The 21733-nt window shown below is 41.8% G+C and overlaps 11 protein-coding genes across 11 annotated transcripts; 5 read left to right on the top strand and 6 right to left on the bottom strand.

Moving 5' to 3' along the window:
* Window positions 1–13: 13 nt before the first annotated feature.
* On the top strand, window positions 14–1793 carry PICMEDRAFT_14254 (hypothetical protein). Its single transcript, XM_019160293.1, has one exon. It carries the CDS (start codon window positions 289–291, stop codon window positions 1585–1587), a length of 1299 nt encoding a protein of 432 aa, XP_019019837.1. The 5' UTR covers window positions 14–288; the 3' UTR covers window positions 1588–1793.
* A 155-nt stretch (window positions 1794–1948) lies between these two features.
* On the top strand, window positions 1949–3613 carry PICMEDRAFT_70340 (hypothetical protein; the record flags this gene model as incomplete). The annotated part of the gene is made up of 1 exon (XM_019163615.1): window positions 1949–3613. One exon carries the CDS (start codon window positions 1949–1951, stop codon window positions 3611–3613), a length of 1665 nt encoding a protein of 554 aa, XP_019019836.1.
* PICMEDRAFT_61191 (hypothetical protein) lies at window positions 3454–5850 on the bottom strand (the record flags this gene model as incomplete). The annotated part of the gene is made up of 1 exon (XM_019163461.1): window positions 3454–5850. One exon carries the CDS (start codon window positions 5848–5850, stop codon window positions 3700–3702), a length of 2151 nt encoding a protein of 716 aa, XP_019019835.1. The 3' UTR covers window positions 3454–3699.
* Window positions 5851–6473: 623 nt separating this feature from the next.
* Window positions 6474–6953, top strand: PICMEDRAFT_9248 (hypothetical protein; the record flags this gene model as incomplete). The annotated part of the gene is made up of 1 exon (XM_019165079.1): window positions 6474–6953. The coding sequence occupies one exon, from the start codon at window positions 6474–6476 to the stop codon at window positions 6951–6953; it is 480 nt and encodes a 159-aa protein (XP_019019834.1).
* Window positions 6954–7043: 90 nt separating this feature from the next.
* Window positions 7044–8930, bottom strand: PICMEDRAFT_56920 (hypothetical protein; the record flags this gene model as incomplete). The annotated part of the gene is made up of 1 exon (XM_019163205.1): window positions 7044–8930. One exon carries the CDS (start codon window positions 8928–8930, stop codon window positions 7044–7046), a length of 1887 nt encoding a protein of 628 aa, XP_019019833.1.
* Window positions 8931–9175: 245 nt separating this feature from the next.
* Window positions 9176–9829, bottom strand: PICMEDRAFT_70336 (hypothetical protein; the record flags this gene model as incomplete). The annotated part of the gene is made up of 1 exon (XM_019163614.1): window positions 9176–9829. The coding sequence occupies one exon, from the start codon at window positions 9827–9829 to the stop codon at window positions 9176–9178; it is 654 nt and encodes a 217-aa protein (XP_019019832.1).
* Window positions 9830–10183: 354 nt separating this feature from the next.
* Window positions 10184–11285, top strand: PICMEDRAFT_14250 (hypothetical protein). Its single transcript, XM_019160292.1, has 2 exons — window positions 10184–10882; window positions 10946–11285. The coding sequence occupies exons 1-2, from the start codon at window positions 10215–10217 to the stop codon at window positions 11235–11237; spliced, it is 960 nt and encodes a 319-aa protein (XP_019019831.1). The 5' UTR covers window positions 10184–10214; the 3' UTR covers window positions 11238–11285.
* PICMEDRAFT_14248 (hypothetical protein) lies at window positions 11168–12783 on the bottom strand. The gene has a single exon (XM_019160291.1). It carries the CDS (start codon window positions 12571–12573, stop codon window positions 11440–11442), a length of 1134 nt encoding a protein of 377 aa, XP_019019830.1. The 5' UTR covers window positions 12574–12783; the 3' UTR covers window positions 11168–11439.
* Window positions 12784–13187: 404 nt separating this feature from the next.
* Window positions 13188–15986, bottom strand: PICMEDRAFT_70333 (hypothetical protein; the record flags this gene model as incomplete). The annotated part of the gene is made up of 2 exons (XM_019163613.1): window positions 13188–15803; window positions 15969–15986. 2 exons carry the CDS (start codon window positions 15984–15986, stop codon window positions 13188–13190), a joined length of 2634 nt encoding a protein of 877 aa, XP_019019829.1.
* A 314-nt stretch (window positions 15987–16300) lies between these two features.
* PICMEDRAFT_14246 (hypothetical protein) lies at window positions 16301–17199 on the top strand. The gene is made up of 2 exons (XM_019160290.1): window positions 16301–16355; window positions 16587–17199. The coding sequence occupies exons 1-2, from the start codon at window positions 16337–16339 to the stop codon at window positions 17135–17137; spliced, it is 570 nt and encodes a 189-aa protein (XP_019019828.1). The 5' UTR covers window positions 16301–16336; the 3' UTR covers window positions 17138–17199.
* A 30-nt stretch (window positions 17200–17229) lies between these two features.
* On the bottom strand, window positions 17230–20955 carry PICMEDRAFT_14244 (hypothetical protein). The gene has a single exon (XM_019160289.1). It carries the CDS (start codon window positions 20882–20884, stop codon window positions 17264–17266), a length of 3621 nt encoding a protein of 1206 aa, XP_019019827.1. The 5' UTR covers window positions 20885–20955; the 3' UTR covers window positions 17230–17263.
* Between the last annotated feature and the right edge of the window lie 778 nt (window positions 20956–21733).

Here is a 21733-nt window from a genome sequence, read left to right as displayed (position 1 = left end):
TTAGCCTGTCTGTGTCTATGCCTGCTTCCCCGGGTCTCGGCTGAGCTCCCTCGCGGGCCCCGGGAGCGCTGCTCCGTGCCCGTTTGCGGGGCGAGTGGCCTGTTGGAGGGGGGAAGGCTGGCGGCGGGCAGGCAGGCGGGAAGCAGGCACAAGCAAGGGCACAAGAGAGCCAGGACGGGGGCATGGGCACGGGCACGGGCACGGGGGCTCGCCGGCAGAGAACAGCGCCTACAGCCACCCGGAGAGTGCCACCGGTACGTACACGATAGAACGCTCCCCGCCCTGCCAATGGCCTCCTCCGTGCCCTCGAACCTGAGCATGAATATGAACTCGAACAATACGAACACAAACATGAACATGAACATGAACGTCAACGTGAACAGCGGCGGTGTTGGTGTCGGAAACAGCAGCAGCGAGCTGCTGGGTCGGCGGCAGTCGGTGCCGATGGAAACCGTCGCTGAGGAGGTGTTTGACGGCAAGACCGAGCAACCGTACAAGCTGCTGTTTTCGCAGCGGTCCATGGTCGGCCACGGCTCGTTCGGCTACGTGTACCAGATCAACATCCTGCCGGCGAACAAGAAGGCTGCGATAAAGACGGTGTTGCAGGACAAGCGCTTTAAGAACAGAGAGTTGGAGATCATGCGTTTGATCCACCACAAGAACGTCGTCAACTTGATCGCTTACTACTACAAGACCAACGACAAGGATCAGCTCTACCTCCACTTGGTGCTGGAGTACGTCCCGGAGACGTTGCACACCGCCTCCCACTGGTACTTCTCCAAGCACAAGTCCATGCCGCTCCTTGCCATCAAGCTCTACTCGTACCAGCTTCTGCGCTCGCTCAACTACATACACTCTCTCGGGATCTGCCACCGAGACATCAAGCCGCAGAACCTCTTGATAGACCCTATATCGGGCGTTTTGAAGCTCTGTGACTTTGGCTCGGCAAAAATTCTCAAGCCGTCCGAGCCGAACGTCTCCTACATCTGCTCCCGCTACTACAGGGCTCCAGAACTCATCTTCGGCGCCAGAAACTACACCTCTAAGATCGACGTGTGGTCTGCAGGATGCGTCATTGCCGAAATGGTCCTAGGACAACCCCTCTTCCCGGGACAATCCGGCATCGACCAGCTGGTGGAAATCATCAAGTTGTTGGGCACGCCCTCCAAGGAGGAGATCAGATCAATGAATCCAAACTACATGGAACACAAATTCCCCTCCGTGCGGCCCATACCTTTGATCAAGATCTTCCCTAACGTTGAGCCGGAAATGGTGACCATGTTTGTGAAAATATTCAATTACTCGCCAGCAAAGAGAATCACAGCAGCACAAGCAATGTACGAACCTTACTTCAACTTGTTCAGAGAAAAGAGCTTTCAAAATACACAGATGCCAAATTTCCGCGGTTACAAGCTGATTAATGAAACAACGGTGCCAGACCTCCTAGATTTCAGCAAACGTGAATTGAGTTTCGAGCCAGAACTGTGGGATAAATTGCTTCCGGAGTGGAAACGACAGGAACTTGATATGCACTCATTTGTGCCATATTCCGTCCAAGAACTCCAAGACACCGACAACAACTTATGACATGCGCCCGCTTTACTCTTTGAAACTTCTAATCGTTAATCTCTTACCACCTCTTCTTTTCATGACCTCCTTCCGACTGCTACCAGTCGTATACTTACAGCTTAAATATCTTTCATGAACTCGTATATTAACATGTATAATCACCCCCTAGACATATAGTATAAACGTATGTATATCTTCCACAACAATTACTTATGATAACGAATAATGAAGATTGGCGCTAAATCGCACGCAAAATAGATAGTTTCCTTCTTTTTCTTTTTCGGTCAATTGTTTCACTTAGCTGGACCTCTCTTTCATCTAGATAAGAATCAACCCTCTGGCTCCCATGGTAGAGCTAACGAAGACAAAAAACCACGACATGTCTAAAAGGAGGATTTTGGGCAAGTCGGATGGTTTGCCAGGAACACCGAGACCTGCAACTTTTTTAGCGCAGAATGGTCAAGCCAAATCTCAAAGTGACAACTTCATCTGTCCAATGTGTAATTTGCCGATGAAATCGCTCACCCAATTGAACCACCATGTCGACTCAATACACTTGAATATTCCAACGCATAATGAACCGTTGGATAGTGAAATTGGAAAAAGCTTAGAGAGAAGAACCACGTCATCGAGTCCGCCGGGAAGCACAATATCAATTACTAGTTCGGGTCAAAAACAGCATAAACGAGTTGACAGTAAGGGAACAACCTCATCACGCTCTACTACCATATCTAGGGGTCCTCTTCGTCTTCCAACCGGGCACTTTGTTCGGCCCTCCAATGGAATGAAATGCTCAGATCCCAGATGTCACCATAAGATTGGATTGAAACATGGCACTATAAATTGCTCCAAATGTGGAAGGATATACTGCTCGGAACACTGTCATATACCATTGAAGCTAAATGCAAATCTAGAAGTTGTTGATAGCAATTCTCTGGAAGGTATATGGTCTAAATGCTGTTTGCAATGTTTGAATGATTATGATGGATGGAGTGGCGTTATTGGTAACGTCCCTCTCGTTGACAAGACTAACGATTTCATTCGTATGAGGAAAACAAAAATAGAGGACGAATCACTTCGAAACTTGGTACTTGAGAAAAGGGTCGAGAAGGTCTTCAGTTGGATTGTCAATACATTCAACAGTTCCGGGAAGTTTTCTGAAACCGAATTGAGGGTTTTTGAAGCCCAATTGGCAGATTGGCAAGATGGGCACTCGGTATCAGAATGTCCTATTTGCCACACAGCTTTCGGGTTTTTCATCAGGAAACATCATTGTCGAATATGCGGAGATATAGTTTGCGGAGACCTAAGAAAAGGATGCTCAATGGTTGTTCCGTTGGGAATAATATTCGATCTGATGAAACCAGACGAAAACTTGAACTCGAAAAATCAAGAGATTGAATACGAAAAGATAGAGCATTTCTTGAAAAAAGATATGTTTGGAGTACGAGTTTGCTCTAATTGCAAACGAAGGGTATTCAACAAAAAAGTTTTTGAGGTCGACAAGCTTAAATCTGAGAATGGCGATTTCATGCGTTCTTATAAAATGTGGAAAATGATCTCAAAGAAGATTCAAACAGAAAATATGACGGATATAAAAAATGATGAAGAAAATGCAATGCTTGTGAGGCTTTTCACCAGACTAGATAAACTTGCGAAACAAATCCAGAAAATCAAATCAGAAAGTCAGCTATCAATCGATGAGCTAAAAATGTACAATACTTTGGAATCTGCAATTGTAAACTATGTACAGGCCAAGCTGCCAATCTTGAGGAAGGCTCAAGAAGAAAAGTTGACTCGTGAGAGGGAAGTTTTACAAGAGTTGATTGATGGGAAACCTAAGTTGAGTATGCGTGATTTACGTGAAAAGCGTGAAAAGTTGATGGTACTTAATGAGCAGAAATATGTGGTGGAGAGTATGTATCAAGATTTCAAGAAACAGCGTAGGTTCGATGACTTGAAGGCACTTGATTCAAACTTAGAAGATATAGAAAGGGAAATTCAACAGCTTACGGAGGAATTGGGCGATGATGCGTTTCATTAAAGGAGGGAAAGAAATGTATAGTATACATATGGCATTATTATATTTATCTTTATATAGAAAAAAAAAGAGGACGGGACCCATAAACATTAGCTCAACAATCTTCTAGTCTTCTGCTTCCTGTTTGCCTTGTTGTGTTTTTTCTCTTGGTTCGTCGTAGCCTTGTTTCTATAAAATGGGCCAGTAAGTTTCCCTTCGACAGACTTCATATGAAAAAATTCGTCGTCTAATTCGTTCGAGGCACTATACAATGCTGCTTGCTTACCACCATAAGTTCTAGACCGATGTTTGTTTGATTCATCTTCAACAGATAAATGACCAGAAAATGTCACCTTGTCTAAATCCTTAGCAAGGTCAAAATTTTTCATGGATAAACCTTTCGCATTGATGGCTTGAATCAATTGGTTCCTCCTCTGCTCAGGTAGATGTGATATGTTGTATAGCTCTTTATTAAACTCTCTGCATTCAGATTCAGTCGCCTTTGAACCGTCATCATGTGGTGGAGGCTCAACATATAGTAATTTCCCGCTCACCAAATCTTTTAGAACGTATCTGGCAGCTCTACTTTCATCAGCAGAACCAAAACCCTGAGTCATGTAACCTCTTGCTCTAGCATATGCAGTCAAAAGTTCTTGAGCAGTAGGTATACCCGTTCCACCTTCTGTTTCAGACAATACAGGGATTGTTATACCATACACTGCTTCGATGAAAAACTTAGGGATTCTTTGGCACACAAGTTGACATGGGCCTGTATATTCTCTTAACTGATCGATCGGTAAAACACCATTACAAACTAATTCACCGTTGGTGTATGCAAAGTTTGGGAAAACCAAACCTGGACAATCACAGAGTATCACTTCATCCGATAGTAAAATTGTTTGAAAGTGCTTCGTTTTACCTGGGGTCGAAGAAACAGAAACCTTCTTTGATCCGACTAAGGCATTAATTGTCGAAGATTTACCAACATTTGGGTAACCTACCAAACCAATTTGTAATCTCTTTGGCTGTCCCTCTGGTGGTACACTGAGAGGCTCGGGAGCAACTCTTAAGAAAAGTTCCTCTAATTCTTCAACTGTGATAATACGGGTCATCTCACGAAGATCTGCATCTTCGGGTTCATCCTCTTCGTCAAAATAGTTCTCTTCTACTTTATGGTGTTCTTCATCTTCATCACGATCTTCATCTTCGTCATCGATATCATAGTCTTGCATTTCGTTTTCCAACTCTTCAAGTTCATCAAGCTCCTTTTGAAGTTTCAAAAACTCGGCCCTTTGTTCTTCAGATAGTTCGGATATGTCGAGTTCATTTTCAGATTCTTCGTCACTTTCAGTTTTTTCTTGTGATCTGTAAACAGGAGGCAATTCTCCTTCATGCTCATCAGCATACCTTTTCAAAGCCTCCTCTTCCTCTTTTTGCTTTTCCAATATCTCATTTGCCTTCGCAGCACTGAAAAATGTGTACTTAATACCGTTTTCTTTAAAGTAGTTTGCCCATGTTAATCTTTGTTGGTAGGTCAAAAGGTCGGCCTTGTTCACGAGCAACAAATTTCTCTTCAAAGGATTCAACTCCTTAACATACTTCTCTAAATCGGTTGATCTGAAAAGAAGAGGATTTCTGGCGTCCACAATCTGGACCACCAAATCAGATCTTTCAACAACTCTCCAGAGTTGCTTCCACACCATGATGTTTCTTTCAAACGGGGTTAATAGCAAGTCATGGTCTTCCTGCAACACAGCCAAACGTCTTCTCCATTCCAAAAAAGCGTCACTCTCCATTCGCTCAAGTTCAAATTTGGTAGTGTTGGAGTCCCATGCTGGTCTCCTTGGAACAATTAGGTCCTTGATGTGTTCCTTTTGCACTTTGAACTTATTTGCCTCTTCCGCAGACGTTAGGAGATATGGGTTGTAACTTCCTGTGTCAACCGCTTGGTTGTTGACCCGAATAATCTTCACACTTGAGTGTTTGTCAGCAGTGAAATCTGTGTCTGCCAACTGGGCAGTGTTCAAAAACTCATCTAACGCATTCTCCTGGGTGACAGATCTCAATTTCACCCAATCCGCTTCGTGTTTATCTGTCGTGAATCTCATCTGCCCATCGGGAAGATAATACACTTGGTTCTGCAAAGCCTTTGCATTCTTAATGGTTCTTCCGAGACCAATGGTATTCTTGTTCTTGTGGGGGGTGTTCTTTGGACCCTTTGGAGGTTTCCATTTTCTTGTTTCAACGTTTTTTGGAGGCATGATATGAATTGGACCTAATTCTCTTGTTGCTACCTGCTACGATACTACACACAATTCCGAACATGAAAGAGTTACTTGAGAAGAGAAAATGTGAAGCAAAAAAAATTCAGTAAAAATTCATGAAAAAATCGGAAAATAAAAAAATAAAAAATAAAAAAATCTGAAATCAAACTTGCACCGCCACATGAACTTGCCAATATTTGTGGCTGAGCAGTTCTGTTTGTCCTGAAGCAGCCCGGCCTTGGTTGTAGGGGGGTAGAAAAAACAGGACAAGCCGGCAGGGTAATGGAGATTACGAGCAAAAGGAGGACCACTGCGAGATGGAGCAATGCAAGAGCGCAAATATGCTTGCTTGCTGTAGAAGAGAAGAGCTTGTGTCACAGTGGTTTCAGAGTAGCAAACATGGAACTTACGTCATAATAACGTGGTACGAAACCAAAGATTCACGTGAAGTTTATTTTTATCTCGAAACCATAGTCGACAAGTCGATAAAAAAAAACGACGACTTCTTCCGCAACCGGAGCATGCAGGCAAATGCGTATTACTGTAGCTAGTATTGTGTGCCTGCAGACAGACGCCTCTCTACCCCTTCCGCAGTCGCTTTTCTTTACAAATACTTAACCATGGCTGTTTCCAGATCCGACTCAGTGTCATCGTTCAGTACTGCCGGATCATCGCAGTTTGTTGATGCAAACTCCAAATTTGCCGACGCTGAATCAGAGATGCAGAAGCAACCGACAGACTCGCTATCACACACAGAAGACCAAACCAAGGTTCAAAGTATAGCGGATCCTGAAAAGGAACAGGATACCGATGCTGTGGCTGAACAGGCTGAGGTGAAAACAAAACAACCGGAACCAGTGAAGGAGCCAAAGGCTTACGTGTCCAAACAGGAGAAGATCAGACAACTCAGAGAACAAAACCCTCAAAAGGGATACCAAAGAGAAGAGGGCGAATGTCACGAGTACGTGTGCTCAAACAACATACTAGATGTGTTGGACTTGCCAAATTGGAAAGGTCTATGTGGCAGTCTTGGTGTGATGTGTTGCAACTCGTGTTGCAGCAGCGGTACTTCCTCGGTACAAAAGGCAGCCGTCAGGTAAACGTATTGAAACCCCTCCCAACCTTACCCCTCCTTTCCTCATAGACTTAGCTAAACAGTTCTCTTTATATCTCACTAATACATCTAATATTCAAAAAAACTGATCAGAATCCGGCTGACTCCATGCTTTATCTGTAGCATTGTACTTTTTGAGCGGGGTGTCGTACGGAAGTCGTAGTCCTATTTTACAAACACTACCGCTCAAAGATTGTTCGTCGATAACGCTATCTCTGCCATATGTTGGCTCCAGAATTTGAACTTTTTCCTTTACGTTACTCATTACCTTCAATAATTGTGGAGCGATAAATATTCCAGCCTCAAAGGAGCAGATATCATACTCAATAGTATTGTAACCTTTTGGTTTTCCCCATGCCTGATGGGAGATGTTGGCAGATGTCATGAGAAACCATTTCAGCGTTTTGAAGTTGTCCTCAGTAACAGTGTAAGTTTTAACATGTGGAGCAAGATTAGACCTTCCAGCTCTTGACAACTTGGGGTCATCGGTACACGACCATTTATGAAAATTGTTCTTGATCTCTAGAAACTGTCTTTCGTATGCCGCCCATTTCCCGCGTGATGTGAGGTGCAACGCTATCCCCGATAACGGAGCTGCACATGACTTCAAAATCTCAGTGACGGTTGGCCAAACAATCACAGGCTCCACCTTGTTTTTATTAACCACGTACTTGTAATCCGCCTTTTTCGAGATAGGGTATCCCTTTTCAACGCATGAAGTCAATACATGGACAAAAACATTACGTTTCCAGTTATCGCATGGCCCTGCAATAGTTGAAACTTGTCCAACTAGCTTCCCCATCAAGCTTTGCAATTTCAATATATGTATTACTTGCCATAGCCTGCCGTAGCCAAACATAGGTTTTGAGGAAGGTTTTGTTAGTGTATTCCAGTCAGTGAATTGATAATGTCCAGGTGTAGAAGCAACAAAAACAACGTCAATAGGGTTGAAGTCGTATTTGGCAACCTGGTCTATTAATTTATTTATATCATTGTTTTCATAGCTTAGTAAGTAAGCAATAAAATCACGTTTGAAAACCAATCCCGTTTCATCAATCAAAGATAAATCAGGCTGATTGAAGTCAAACCAATCGTTCACATCCTTGTGCATTTCCAACTGGGGTGACACCCAGCACATTTGAGTTTGTATTTTATGATCAGCTTCAGTCAAATTCATAGTATGTAGAACGATTTGACATGTGTTGTCTCTGTAAAAATTGACCATCATTTTTGTGTGATGAGTACCGTATTTGCGAAGCTTGGATGAGACATCAATAGTACGAATTTTGTACCTCTCCCATGATTCATCCTTAACGTGGAGGTGATCGTCATCGCTTTTATTTATGAGCGTGAATTCACAGTCTTTAGAGGTGACAAACCTGGAAAGGTAGTCAAAGTCAATCAGCATGTTAAACTGGTAAGTGCGGATCAAATCTTTGGACCCAACCAAATCTGATAAGGTGACGGTATCTTTGTCGGCAACAACTCCAAACTGGGCACAATAGTCAGGATTCGAAATCAGTCGTATCCGAGATGATCTATCATCAATTGAGGTTGGAAGAAGTTTCGTTTGATGCCTTACCTCTAACCTCTCATCTTTTTCGGTAGAACGTACTTTCTGTCTCTTTTTAGGCATTTCCTCGGGCTCAGTCTTCTGAATTAACCGTCTCTCAGCTGCTTCCGCTAGTTTCAATCGCAGTTGCTGCTGTGGAGTCAATTCTTCAGTTGAGCATTTTTTTGGGGCTTCATCTTGCTCTTTTTCTTTGCTGGTTGCTGGTGGAGATTCAGAACTCAGGTGAACTACCTCTTCTTCGGGTTCCGGAGGCACGGTGACCTCCTCGTCTGATGAAATCTCGATTACCTGTGACTTTCCACCATTCGTGCTTTGTTCAACAATAACGCCATCACTCTCTTCTGTTTCCGAACCTGACTCTAGGTTTATCACACCATCGCTCAAGCTCATATCCCCCGTATGTTGTCCAATCGATAATGAGCATTTACTACTTCCCCATTGATAAAGGTATAATTGGTGTTCCCAGGGTCCGGCCTTGTAGCCGACTCCTAAAGGAACCCACAGCCTGAAACCGAAAAAAAGCTACTTTTTCTACATAGCGATAACATGTGACTTGAAAGGCCAACACAGGGGTGTCGTAAAAAAAAGTTTAGTATATTAAACGGCGACTAGATAGTTTACAAATAGTGAAACGCTTAGTATAATCTGAAAGCTGGACCCATGGAAGATTTGATGACCAAGGAACCGACGTTTTGCCAGTTCTTCTTCAACAGAGAAACCAAAAAGTTAATGGACATCATGATTTGGGACACCAAAGCGTCTTCTTCCATCTCGACGTGACCAACAGCAACAGCCAAACACAAGACCTTCTTCAATTGGAACTTGATAGTGGACTTTTGGTCAACAACCTTTTGGTACAAGTCGTCAGAGTGGGAAACTGGAGTTGGGAACTTACCAGCCTTGGACAATTGAGGACCTAATAATCTTGGAACTTGCTTGATCAAGGTTTCGGAAGCAATGAAAGCATTGTACTTCTTAGCTAACTTCTTGATCAACTTCTTGTTCTTGTTCAACTTCTTCAAGTCGTCAACAGACATGGCGTCACAACCCAAACCCTTGGCTCTGTCGACGTCGAAGGCGTCACCAAAGATACAGATGGTCATGTTTGGTCTTGGGACTTGTGGAAGTCTCAAGGTACCAGAGAAACGCTTGTCTCTTTGTGGGTCATAGTTCTTCAAACCGACTTGCAATTCGACGGTTTCCAAGAAGTTTCTCTTCTTGGTCTCAGTGGAGTACTTCAAGAGTTCCTGAACGTTCTCTCTAACTTGAACAGCGTTAATCTTAGACATGATTAGTGAATGATTGTCTCCCTAGTAGTAGGTAATACCGTAAATTGGTTTTTTCGACGATAGGTTCGGAAACAAAATCAAAAGAACTTTACAGGCAACAAGAAGAAGCGTTTTCAACATCTGAAAGCATCTGTGAAACTTTTCTTTCTCTCCTCCTAATATCATCAGAGAGGGGAAAAAATGGTGCGAAGAAAGTGAGCGCGGAATAAAAAAGGGTTTTGCAAAGCCCTCTTTGTAGACACGTGACTTTGTGTTCTGCCGTGGAACATGAATTAGATCCGTTGCCACATATGCTGTTCCAGATGCAAGGAATACCTTCAGAAAACTGACACATAAAGGCTTCTGTGAGCATTGAAATATTTGAAAAGCTGTAGATATATTTGACATGGGTTCCTTGTTTGTGCTGATCCGGTCATTTCCCTCGTCTTTACCATGGTTTAGGTGCTTCAGTACATCACATCAATTGTTCAAAACTGCATCTTCCAACCGATGGCTGAATAGGCAGAATAACGATTACTTCACAAGAAGAGCAAAGGTTGAAAACTACAAATCGAGGGCCGCGTTCAAGTTGCTTCAGATTGACGAGAGATTCAAAATTTTCAGGTCAAAATCTAGTTCTCCTCGCAATACCTTGAATGTACTCGATCTAGGTGCAGCACCCGGAGCTTGGAATCAGGTCGCCCTTGACCGAAGTCCTCACGGATCGAAGATATTGGGCGTGGACATCCTCCCCTACCAGCCTCCAGACGGCGCTTCTACGCTTCAGGGTAACATTTTGAGCAAAGGGACACACCAACAGATCAAGAACTTTTTCACGTTATCAGAGCTGGAAAAAAAGGATGAAATATTTAATGATGTTGAAATTATTACAAGCTCTAAAAGTACACCTGAGCCTATGGAATCCGATGCCTCGATACTAGAAAAAGAAATAGAAGTCAGCCAATTAATGGGCAAGGAATTAAGCAATAAAGACAATGGCCCCGCCGCCGATCCAGCCTCTTCAGGTTCCGATTTGACAGCTTCCTATCCTGTGGATGTTGTATTGAGTGATATGTATGCACCTTTTGTTAGAGACTCGGGATTTTCAAGCGCAACTACTAACAATCCATATCTCAGGATGGCAAATACAACTGGGCTTGCGTTGAAAGACCATGTCATGTCCATGGATCTCTGTGACGCAGCCTTAATTACAGCAGTGGACCTTCTCAAAAAGAATGGATCCTTGGTTATGAAGTTTTTTTCCGGTGAAGATGATGTGGTCCTAGAGAAGCGGTTGAATGCGGTGTTTAGAGAGGTAAAGAGGTTCAAACCTAAGGCTTGCCGGTTGGAATCTAAGGAATGTTACTTTGTATGTTTAGGAAAGCGAGCCTATGATGTTGACAAGGTAGAGTTGTTCAGCATGCGCTAATTTCATTCCAATGCAAGAAGAGTTATTTTTTAGCTATTCGTAAGGAATCGTTTTTCTTTTGGATAAGTGTTGAGCTTTTATTAATGATGTTAACGATTAAAAGAGAGAGTGAGAAAGAGAAAAGAGAAAAGGGAAAATCCATATAAAGTAAACTAGTTATTCTTACTATTTTAACATTTACTTTCAGAGAACGAAGACACATCTAGGCCCATTTACCAATCAATGCCATGATTCCTGTACCCCATAGCATACAGAAGATGGAGTAAAGCAACTTAGTGGTGTCACGCTTGATAGCCTTGTTGAAGACAAAGTCTCTGGCCAAAAATTCAACCAAACCGGTGTAGATCAAAATACCAGAAGATAAGGAATCCAAAACACCAGAGACGATATTAGCTGCATAGCCACCAGACACATAAGTGGTTCTGACACCAAGACCAATAGCAATGGAAACTGGAGTAACTAAACCGTAAGCAAGACAAAGCAAATATTTGTAAATTTCAGGCTTGGAATCTGGCCATGGAATGGCAGACAATCTTGCACCAATACCCAAACCTTCGAAAGATTGATGGAACACCAAGACAATGTACAAAGTCTTGAAGTCATCATAACCACATGAACCCAAGTTCAAACCAATAATAACAGAGTGAAAGATGACACCGAATTCCAAAATCAAGAAAGCTGCGAATTGCTGTTGGAATTCGTACGAAGAGGTAGTAGAAGCCAAACTTCTTTGACAAACATCGACGCTTTCTTTGCCCTTGGTATTGTTATCATTGTCATCACATACAACACAGTCATCAGCAGCCTCACAGTTATCAAAGTCAGCAGGCTTTTCTTCTTTGCCGGTGATCAACTTTTGGATATCTGGTTCATCAGCAATAAAACCATATTTGCGTTCAACATAAACCTCACTTCCGATATCAACTAAAAAGATACCGAAAATGGAAGCCAAAATCAATGCCGGGACCCAAGAGTATGAAGCCCAATTACCCCACATACCAACACATGTGTTACCACCAATTTCACCATACGCTGGATCCATCAAGTGCACAAAAGCAGTTGCGATAATAACACCAGCACCAAAGAACTTAGCAAACAAGTAAAACCACACTGAGATCTTCCAATTGTATTTTTGCGAGAGAAGTGGGAACACAGTAACAAATGTTGAGACAATACCAATGACAAAGATAGAACCTATACGGGTACCGATACCACCAGAGAACTCAGCGTCTGCATCGACCATACCTTGAATGACGCAAATCTTGAAAGCGTCTGGGACACTATCATCTGTTAATAAGATGTCGTCTGGGTTACCGAATGAAGACCAATTAGGCATGCTGTGATTTTAATTGTTTTTCTATGTAATGCTGTTAGTTTCAGTCAAAGAAAGAATAGACTGGATGAGAAGAGTGATTTACGTTTGGCTTATTTTTCAACTTTTGGGAGCAAGTTGAATGTTTTATATCGTTTACTTCAACGGTTTATGAAAACCAGTTGCAGAGAAAAAATTTTCTTCTTTCCAATACATTACTTTTTTATTAGAGAGTAAGTGTTAGCCCTCTATTACATGTTAGCACGTCATTAATTAACAATGCAAATACAGCATTGCTGTCACCTTAAAGGTTTGATATAACCATCAAGGTATTCGATAATTCATGTTTTCTTGACTGTAATGGTTCTCGCTGATCAGAGGCCACCCGCTCTTTCCTCTTTCAGAAATTTATGCGTACCTTTGAGCCAACCGCCGACGGAGAGCTGCAAACTCGAGATCTGTAAAGATCCATGCTTATAATATGTGACTTGTTCTTTCTTGATTTGATGGAAACGTATATGGGTGATACATAGAGTATATAATGTGGATCGAACTTCAGATTAATCCACTTAGAAAATGTGTAATCTCGCCGGAACTTAAGGTCTTATAAATACAACGATCGGCAAATAGAGCACTGTCTAGTTGTCATCTTCTTCAGCGTCTTCAGCAACTTCGGCGACTTCGACAAGCTCAGCGTCTTCATCGTTTTCATCAGATTCCTTTTCCGCATCAATTGGCTCTTCTGCATGGCCGTTTTCTATCACTACTTCTTCTGATGGTGCAGCTGCTTCCACCTCAGTTTCCACTGGCTCTTGTTCTGGTGGACCATCTATGTCGATGAGAGTTTCTGTAATTGTCTTTAGAGAAGGAAACGCTTCCGGGTGTTCACTTGGAACTAGGATTCTAGAACCAATACTCTCCTTTCCGTTTTTACTCAACTCATCCTTCCAGAGCTTCGTAATTTCATCCACTTGTTTGCTGTCGCCTTTGTAAACAAGGCTCAAAAATGTAGCTTCTGTAAATCTATCGGCTCTCTTCAAAATATCAATACATGCTTCCAAGTCCTTTGCGGCCCATGATGCAGCAAAAGCGGAATTGAATTTTTCAATTTCTATGCATGACTTGCTCAACTTCTTCAATCCTTCAACATCATTGAAAGATGTGTATAATAAAAGTAGTGATTGGTAATCTTTACTATTTTCAAATGACTTGATTGCTAAATCAAATTTCCAATGTGAGAGAGCAGAATCACCAAGTTTCTTCCATTTATGAACAGAGTCTTCCTTTGTTGCAATTTCTGCTGCCAACTGAAGGTTGGAAGTTTCAATGGCCAAATCAAATTTCTGGTCAAGATCCGTTGATATTTCCAATGCTTTTTCGGTGTAACCTTGCTCTTCTAAAAATCTTGCAATTTTATTTATATCCCTTTCATCGATGTTGCCTATTATTGAATCTGCATATTCAAGATCACCTCTCATAACAACAGTTTGATATTCCAATACTGACAAGGATAAGTAGTAAGAGACAACATTCATATCTTTGTCACATACAAACACCTTGTTGTCTCTGGACATATAGCCCAATAAGAACATCGCTTTATCAAAATGGGCCAAATTATAAATAGACCCACCAACCAGATAATTCAATCTGTTTGAAGCTGATGTGTATATGAAGACATGGCCAACCCATTTACCTGTAAGAATTTGGTCATCAACCTCAAATGCAACATCAAAAGATTCAACAACACCTTCCTCAGGGTCAATTGTACCATTGTCTAAACTTTCTTGGAAAACATCTCTATTAAATGATAGAGCGTAAGCAGATTCGTTGGACGATATCAAAACCAATCCACCATCTTCTGACCAATAGATATTTTCAGCATCAACAGAAATTGTTCTAACAATCTCACCGGATTCCCAATCATAGAATGATACAGAGCCCTCAGATTTCACACCTAATAAAGCTCCACCGAAGATTTTTTCTGCTGGGTAGAGAAGATTGATTTGACCATTTGGCTTTTCCTTGAAGTTTTTGAAAATCTTGATACTAGTCTTAGATTCTCTGATAGCGTAATAATTAGAATCTTGTGCCCAAATAAAATCTAGTGCCTGACCGTACATTTTGTTTCTCCACGCTAGAGATGTGTAAATGATATATTCATCATCACCTGTAACGGCAACAAATCTACCGTTTGGAGAATGAACCAAAGAGTTGGGGAAAACTTCTACTGACCCAAATTCCTTTTGAGATAGATTCAAGATCTCACCATCTTCAGCTTTAGCATCAGAAGACTTGATAACGGAGTGATAAACCTCATTGTGTTTACACCATATGATTTTACCAGATTGATCCATTGACAACAAAGGCTTGTCGTCACCCAATTGAAACACGACGTTACCTGCATCAAAACCAACTGTAACCAATGAAGAGTTTTTCTTGGTTGAAACACACCAAGCTCTCTCCAGTCTATAGTTCAACGTTTTTTCTAATTTGTAGGTGTTGCTGTTCCAAATCTTGATTGTTGAATCTTCAGAACCAGAGATAATCAAAGGCAGCTCTGAATGGAAAACGGCAAAGGAAACATTAGAGATGTGGCCTTCAAGTGATGCAATGCAGGACTTTGTTTGGTAGTCCCAAACTTTGACGCTCTTGTCATCGGATGAGGTCAACAAGTATGGCTTGTCGCCGTGGGGATAGTAGTCGACATAGTTAAAGCCCTTTGACTCAGGTGCAGTCAGTGTGAAGTTCGGAACCTTAGATCCCAAAGACCAGATCTTGACGGTCTTGTCCAAACATGCAGAGGCAAAGGTATTTGCGTCTTTTGGATTGAATGCAATAGACATCACATAGTGTTGGTGGCCTTCAAAAATTTGTTCCATTTTCCAGTTGTTCTCCCAGTTCCACAATTTGATGGTGTAGTCGTCTGAAGAGGTAAGAACGTACGGTCTCGAAGGATGGACAGCAATCGATCTGATGTAATCTGGATGAGCTTCAAACTGCGCAACTTTTTCACCTGTGTTGTAATTGTACACTCTGATCTGGAAGTCGTCTGCTCCGCAAACAATCCAGTTTTTCCGAGCAATGAACTTACCGGCTCTCACAGGAACATTTGTGACATCAATTGACTTCACCAACGTCTTTGTTTCGTAGGACCAAATCTCGACCTTGCCGCTGTAGAGCGTAGTCAAAATCCATGGTTCCGAGGGATGAAAATCAATCCCTTTGACACGGTCGGATCTTGTGCTTGACACTTTCTGTTGCAAATATGAACATGTTAGTAATACGTCCGGTAGTTACTCACCTTGGCGGGAGATCACAACAAGAAATCACACCTGGTTGAAAAGCGTTGGACATCCACTCTTCCTTTGTCTTCTCCTGCGCCCTTCATCCTGCTCCCCACATTGCGCCCTGTCACATACCTTGATATTGAGCTTCATGGTTGCAAGCCTGATCAATGTCTCTGCCTCACTGGAATCACCACTACAAGTAGACAGCCACGGAGGCGCCAAACTTCAACAGAGCCTTCTCTCCACCGTTTCAATCCATTTCTGTGTTGTTGTCCTCATTGCGCTCTTTCTCTCTCCTTCTTCCCTTTTCCAACAACACGCGCCCTGGAGGCGCTTGCTGACGTAACACGCGGCCAGGTGTTCCTCGGCGTAGTGGCGACAGCAGTCCTTACAGGTGAAAGGGAGGGATAAGCTTCAAAGAATGGACGATTGGATGGGATGGCGTCTGCAGGAGGAAAGAGTACGGTGGGAAAGGTACGCAAGCACAGTATAATTACAGAATGTGGATTTTCGACTGGTGTAAGTACAGTGGTGCAGGCAGAACATTTGTAAGGGCTGGGAACGAGCAGAAAGGGTTTCAGTAGAGATGGATCTGTTATGGGTTATAAGGGAAAAATCGATGATCTGAACTTGCCTTCCTTTCTCTGTATTGCTTTCCAATGATCATTGGATTTTTGTTGCTTCACGCTATTGATGAAGAACTCTTACTAACATCAACACAATTTCGCATCCAATTCTTTACTCTCACAGTTCAAGACGCATTAGCATATCTCGGTTTATGGAACAAACACGCCAAATTGTTGTTCCTTGGCTTGGACAATGCCGGTAAGACTACCTTGCTACACATGTTGAAGAACGACAGAATGGCAACCTTACAACCAACGTTGCATCCTACTTCAGAGGAGCTTTCGATCGGTAACGTCAGATTTACGACGTTCGATTTGGGTGGACACCAACAGGCAAGAAGATTATGGAAGGACTACTTCCCAGAGGTCAACGGTATCGTATACTTGGTTGATGTTGCAGACCCTGAAAGATTCGAAGAATCGAGATTAGAGTTGGACGCTCTTTTACACATGCCAGAATTGGCCACGGTTCCTTTCCTCATCCTAGGTAACAAGATCGACTCTCCAAGAGCAGTCAGTGAAAACGAAGTCAGAAACTACTTGGGCTTGTTGCAAACCACCGGTAAAACTGCAACCGTTCCAAATGGTGTCAGACCATTGGAATTGTTCATGTGCTCTATCGTCATGAGACAGGGTTACGCAGAAGGTTTCAAATGGCTATCTCAATACATCTAGATGCATCCAAGCATGCACGGACGCACGAAATCACTGAATATAAGAATGTATATTATGCAACCTTTATTTTATATAGTTGATTTAATTTAATTGGATCTAATTATACAACACCTCTGTATAGCAGCTTCATCTTTTCTTACTACTTCCGCCATCCGTAGAATCAAGCTTACGTTTCTTACCATGCGTCTCAAAGTACTCTTTCTTCTTTTCCTTCTGCTTCTCCGTTCTGAAGGCCTCAAGCTTTTCACGGGATTTCAACTTCTCCTTCATCTTCGAATCTTTCGTTGATGTTCTCTTGCTTTCCTTATCATTTCTAATGGTTTGAATGGTTTGGATTAGCTTTCTGGCTTCTTTCTCCTTACCGTCCATCACAACAGCTCTCTTTTGAAGATATGTAGGTTTCTTTTGTTTCTTCATATCCTGTATTTGAGATTTGAATGGTAAGCTACTCTTGATTGTCTTCGGAACCTTCAATGAATGGAACTTCCTTTCCTGTCTCTCTATCTTCTTATAATTAGAGTCTTTCCCTTGTGGGGTTTCAACACCACTCACTGCTCTGACTTCTCCTGTAAGTCTCATACCCTTCCAGTTATTTTTGTCTTTCAGAAGTAACGAAGTGACTGGATTGTAAAATTTTTTGGGCTTGACAGGATACCACGTTCTCAGGATAACAATGTCACTCATCAAAATCCTGTCCTCAAATGTGGCTCTGAAGTGGCCTTCGGGACTCGACAAAGCTCGCTTAATCTCACCTCTTATACCCGAAACGGTCTTGATGGATGCTCCTTCAAACTTAGCCACTTCCATAGCAGATGTAAACATGTCTTTAATGAATGCAGTATTACGGTAAATCTTTTGCGGATAACCTACCAATTTTAATTTCTTCACAATTGAACTCTCTGCATTCAAGTCTTCAACAATACCAGTAGCTGCAATTCTAAAAGAGCCAGTGGTATGATCCTTATCCACCACTTGAATTCCACAAAATGTAGTATTAGGAGCAACTAAAGGACCATAGAATGTAGTGAAGCAGTAAGCATGCTCCGGGGTGTACTTAAGCATTCTGTTTCTTGTTCTAGAGTCAGAAGTAGTGTATATTGGCAAAGTTTGAAATCTTCTCCATCCTAAAGAAAGAATCAATGGGTCGTTAGACTTCAAAATCTTCCTGTGCCATCTATGTCTCCTGATTCTAGCATTCATAAAACCAAATCTTTCTTCTGTATTCAATAACCCACCAACAATAATTGGAAACGTTGGATCAAAGTTTTCAATGAATTCCATAGGTAAAGAATCAAAAGTCAATTTCACATAGGAACCGGCTGAAAATCCTTCAATTTTATTACGCGTATCAGCATCAAGCTTGCTCATTTCAGCTTTATTAATTTCAAGTTGCTTCGCCATCTTAGCTTTTTGAAACTCATACCAACTATCATGCTCGTTGAAAGGATCGTCATCGCCCTTATAGTCCTCTTCTTCTTCAAACTGCTGTTTCAACTTTTCTTTCTTTTTGGCATTTAGGGCCCTCTGTTTTTCAACAGATTGGTCAGCATCGGAGTCATCATCATCAGCGTCTTCTTCGTCTCCTTCTTCTTCTTCTTCAATCTTAGTACCAATCCCCATTTCATCTTTCATTTCTTCCTCTTCAAAATTGGTAAAATCGTCTTTTTCTGACATTTCCCCATCAGGTTCATCACCAGCTTCGATATACTCTTTCTCCTCAGCATCTTCATCTTCGAGATCTTCAAAATCACCATATAGCTCATTTTCTTCTCCATTCTCTTTGGCTTCCCTCTCCATCTGAATTCTCTGCTTGGCTGACAAAAAAAATCTCTTCTTCAGATAATCAAGAGACTTACTACCTGGTGCCCATTTTTCCTTAAGAAAACTCAATGTCAACTTCGATTTATCGTTTGTCTCTTCTATCATCTTATCCTCTTTTTTGGTGAAAAATTCTTCGTCGTTTTCTTCTTCACCACTTTCACCTTCGTCAGAAGATGGAGTGATATTTTCTTCATCAGACTCTTCTTCTTGTTTCCATCTGGCAATGGCATCCTTGGGGTCAATATTATTCATGTATATTAACTTATTGATATTCCAAGTTTTCTTTATGTTCAAATTCTGAAGTTTGCCACCCATGGCTTTCCATTGTGATAGCCCGTTATCTTCATCGTCATCATCTCCTAACTCGGAGTCAGTCTCAAATTGTAAGTCTTCTTCATTCGCAAGGTTTTGAGATTTTCTTAGCTGTTTCAATTTCATTTCTCTAGCTCGGTCATCTGCATCTTCGTCAAATATGACTAAGTTATCCTCATCTTCATCATATTCATCGATATCGGCATTATCGTCGAGGTTCTCAAGATCTTGCTTGTGTATCCTGGCCCTTCTTAGCTCATGCCTTCCCATTTCTCCATGTAATTCTTCATTGTCATCTTTCTCATTTTCATCAGGCTCACTGAGCTCATCATTATCATCAGAATCAGTTCTCGAGATTTCAGGGCCATCGCTGAAAAGCTTTAAGCGAGATGACTTTCTGGAGTCGACTATGTCAGCTGCATTTTGTAAGTCTGTAACCAACTTCTCACCAATTCCACTCATTTCTTCTTCTGACTTAAAGACTTTCTGTCCCACATCGATGTAAACCGCATCTTTGTCAATCAATACACCATGAACATCAGACATCGGAGCATAAATAATTTTCTGTTTGTCTTCAAGTCTCTTCCTACGTCTATGTGTTTTAGCTGGAACTGGTTGGCCATTGGCCTCTGCTAATTTCCTTTGCTCTCTCTCATAGTCTTCCAACTTCTGTTCATAGTACGGGGTTGGACATGGATCTGGTAATTTTTCAATAGAAGAAACAGTGTAGTCACCAACACCAGCCAAGTGTACTCTTGCATTCTCATTAGGTAAAGGAGTACCATGCAAGTATCCATATAGGGCTATTTTTCTGTCACATTTTGGATCTTTTTCGATCTTTGAAGGATGGGTAAGATCTACCACTCTATCGGACATCATATAAGGATGTTCATTTCTCCACTTCAAGGGTCTGAACTTCATAACAGAAATAAATCGAGACAAGTTTAAAATTTCTCTATCCGGATATCTACCGTTCATAACACCGGAAAGATAGAATAACTTTGCACCCTGATAGACCTCTGTCCAGAATCTTTGCTTTAACCTCTTCTTTGCTGCCCTCATGATTGCCGGCTTCTTGAACAAATCCAAATGAGTGGTAACACCAAGCACTCTTGGCATACCATGATGTTGCGCAATGTTTAGAAATTCCATTGTTTCCATCTCAAAACCGAAGTTTCCGTCCATCAGTAGAAGAACCAAGTCTGCAATCTTAGCAATATCTATCATGGAGTTCAAGTCGTTGGAACATTCAATGAAAGTCAATCTTCTTCTCTTACCACTGACAACAGTTATCGGACCCTTGATGTCTGTGATAGTAGTTTTAGTCAACCGACGAACCAAAGAACGAATCAATGTGGTTTTACCCGTTCCTGGAGGTCCAACCACTGCAACAATAACTGGAGGCGGGTCATCGTCCGGGGTACGGTCAACCATTGGAACATGATACTTCTTTTCACCCAAATCACTACTTCTGGTGGCCTGTCTTTGTAACTTGCCAGGCTTGGCAAATGCAAAAGCCTTTGCATTTTTCCCTTGAGAATGAAGCTTTTGCTTCGCCGTGTTCTTTTTGGCGCCTCCCCCTCTGTGCGTTTTGTTCGACTGCTGCGAGTCCATACTGCTTCTCTGTGCTAAGTGTGAATTGGCTGATCTAACACCGATTTCCAAAATAACCGCTCGAACTTGAAGTCAACTTTCTGTGTAAAATCAGACAAAAGATTATCAGGAAAAGAAAAAATTTCAGACATGCCAAAGAATTGGAAACGGAAATGAAAAAAATAAAAAATCACAAACGGTCTGCACAGCCTTCAACAAAATTTAGCTCTTACGTAATCTCTTTTCTTTAGTTCGTGTGGACAAGCACACAGATCGCCAATGGCTGACAACTGAGACAGACTGAAGTTTCCAAGGTATACTATCATGCAAAAAGTCAAAAAACACGTTGTTTTTACTACGCGTCAATATAATCTTATTCTGTTGAGATAAGATGCCGAAGCCAATCATGATCGAGTGATAAGAGATAAGAGTCTTATCATGATAAGGCATCTTAAGTAATCTAAAACTGGAAAGTTAGCCGCCATGATAAATGAATAATGGCAAGTTTAACCGAAGGTGTAAGTGTATAAATACAAGAGGTTTGTCCCTTGTATTTATGTTTGAGAATATTAGTTTGTAGGCTAGTTATATTAGTTATAAATTAATAAGCAACAAACATAAGAAAAAGTGAACATATACAATGGATATTCATAATAGAATAGCTAGATTACAACAGGTTATGAGCCAATTCGCTCTCACTTGCCCTAGAGATGAGAGCTTGAAGCTTTCTTCGTCTATGAACTATCCTAAATGGAACAGTTACACTGGTATGCTTGTTGCCACTCAGGGTGCTGGCCTTGACGTTTATTTTACACTGGAGATATGATGTTACCTCCAGCTGAACCGATAGACGACACTCTAGTTATGCAG

Source organism: Pichia membranifaciens, assembly GCF_001661235.1.
Source record: "Pichia membranifaciens NRRL Y-2026 unplaced genomic scaffold PICMEscaffold_1, whole genome shotgun sequence".
In the NCBI taxonomy this organism is placed as follows: Eukaryota; Fungi; Ascomycota; class Pichiomycetes; order Pichiales; family Pichiaceae; genus Pichia; species Pichia membranifaciens.
The sequence above is the reverse complement of the archived record's forward strand: the minus strand, read 5'-3'. Positions and strand labels throughout refer to the sequence as shown.

Coding starts and splice junctions, on each gene's coding strand:
- PICMEDRAFT_14254 (XM_019160293.1), top strand. CDS start 289: ATGGCCTCCTCCGTGCCCTCGAACCTGAGCATGAATATGAACTCGAAC.
- PICMEDRAFT_14250 (XM_019160292.1), top strand. CDS start 10,215: ATGGGTTCCTTGTTTGTGCTGATCCGGTCATTTCCCTCGTCTTTACCA. Junction 10,883..10,945: donor GATGTTGTATTGAGTGATAT/GTATGCACCTTT, acceptor TCCATATCTCAG/GATGGCAAATACAACTGGGC.
- PICMEDRAFT_14248 (XM_019160291.1), bottom strand. CDS start 12,573: ATGCCTAATTGGTCTTCATTCGGTAACCCAGACGACATCTTATTAACA.
- PICMEDRAFT_14244 (XM_019160289.1), bottom strand. CDS start 20,884: ATGGACTCGCAGCAGTCGAACAAAACGCACAGAGGGGGAGGCGCCAAA.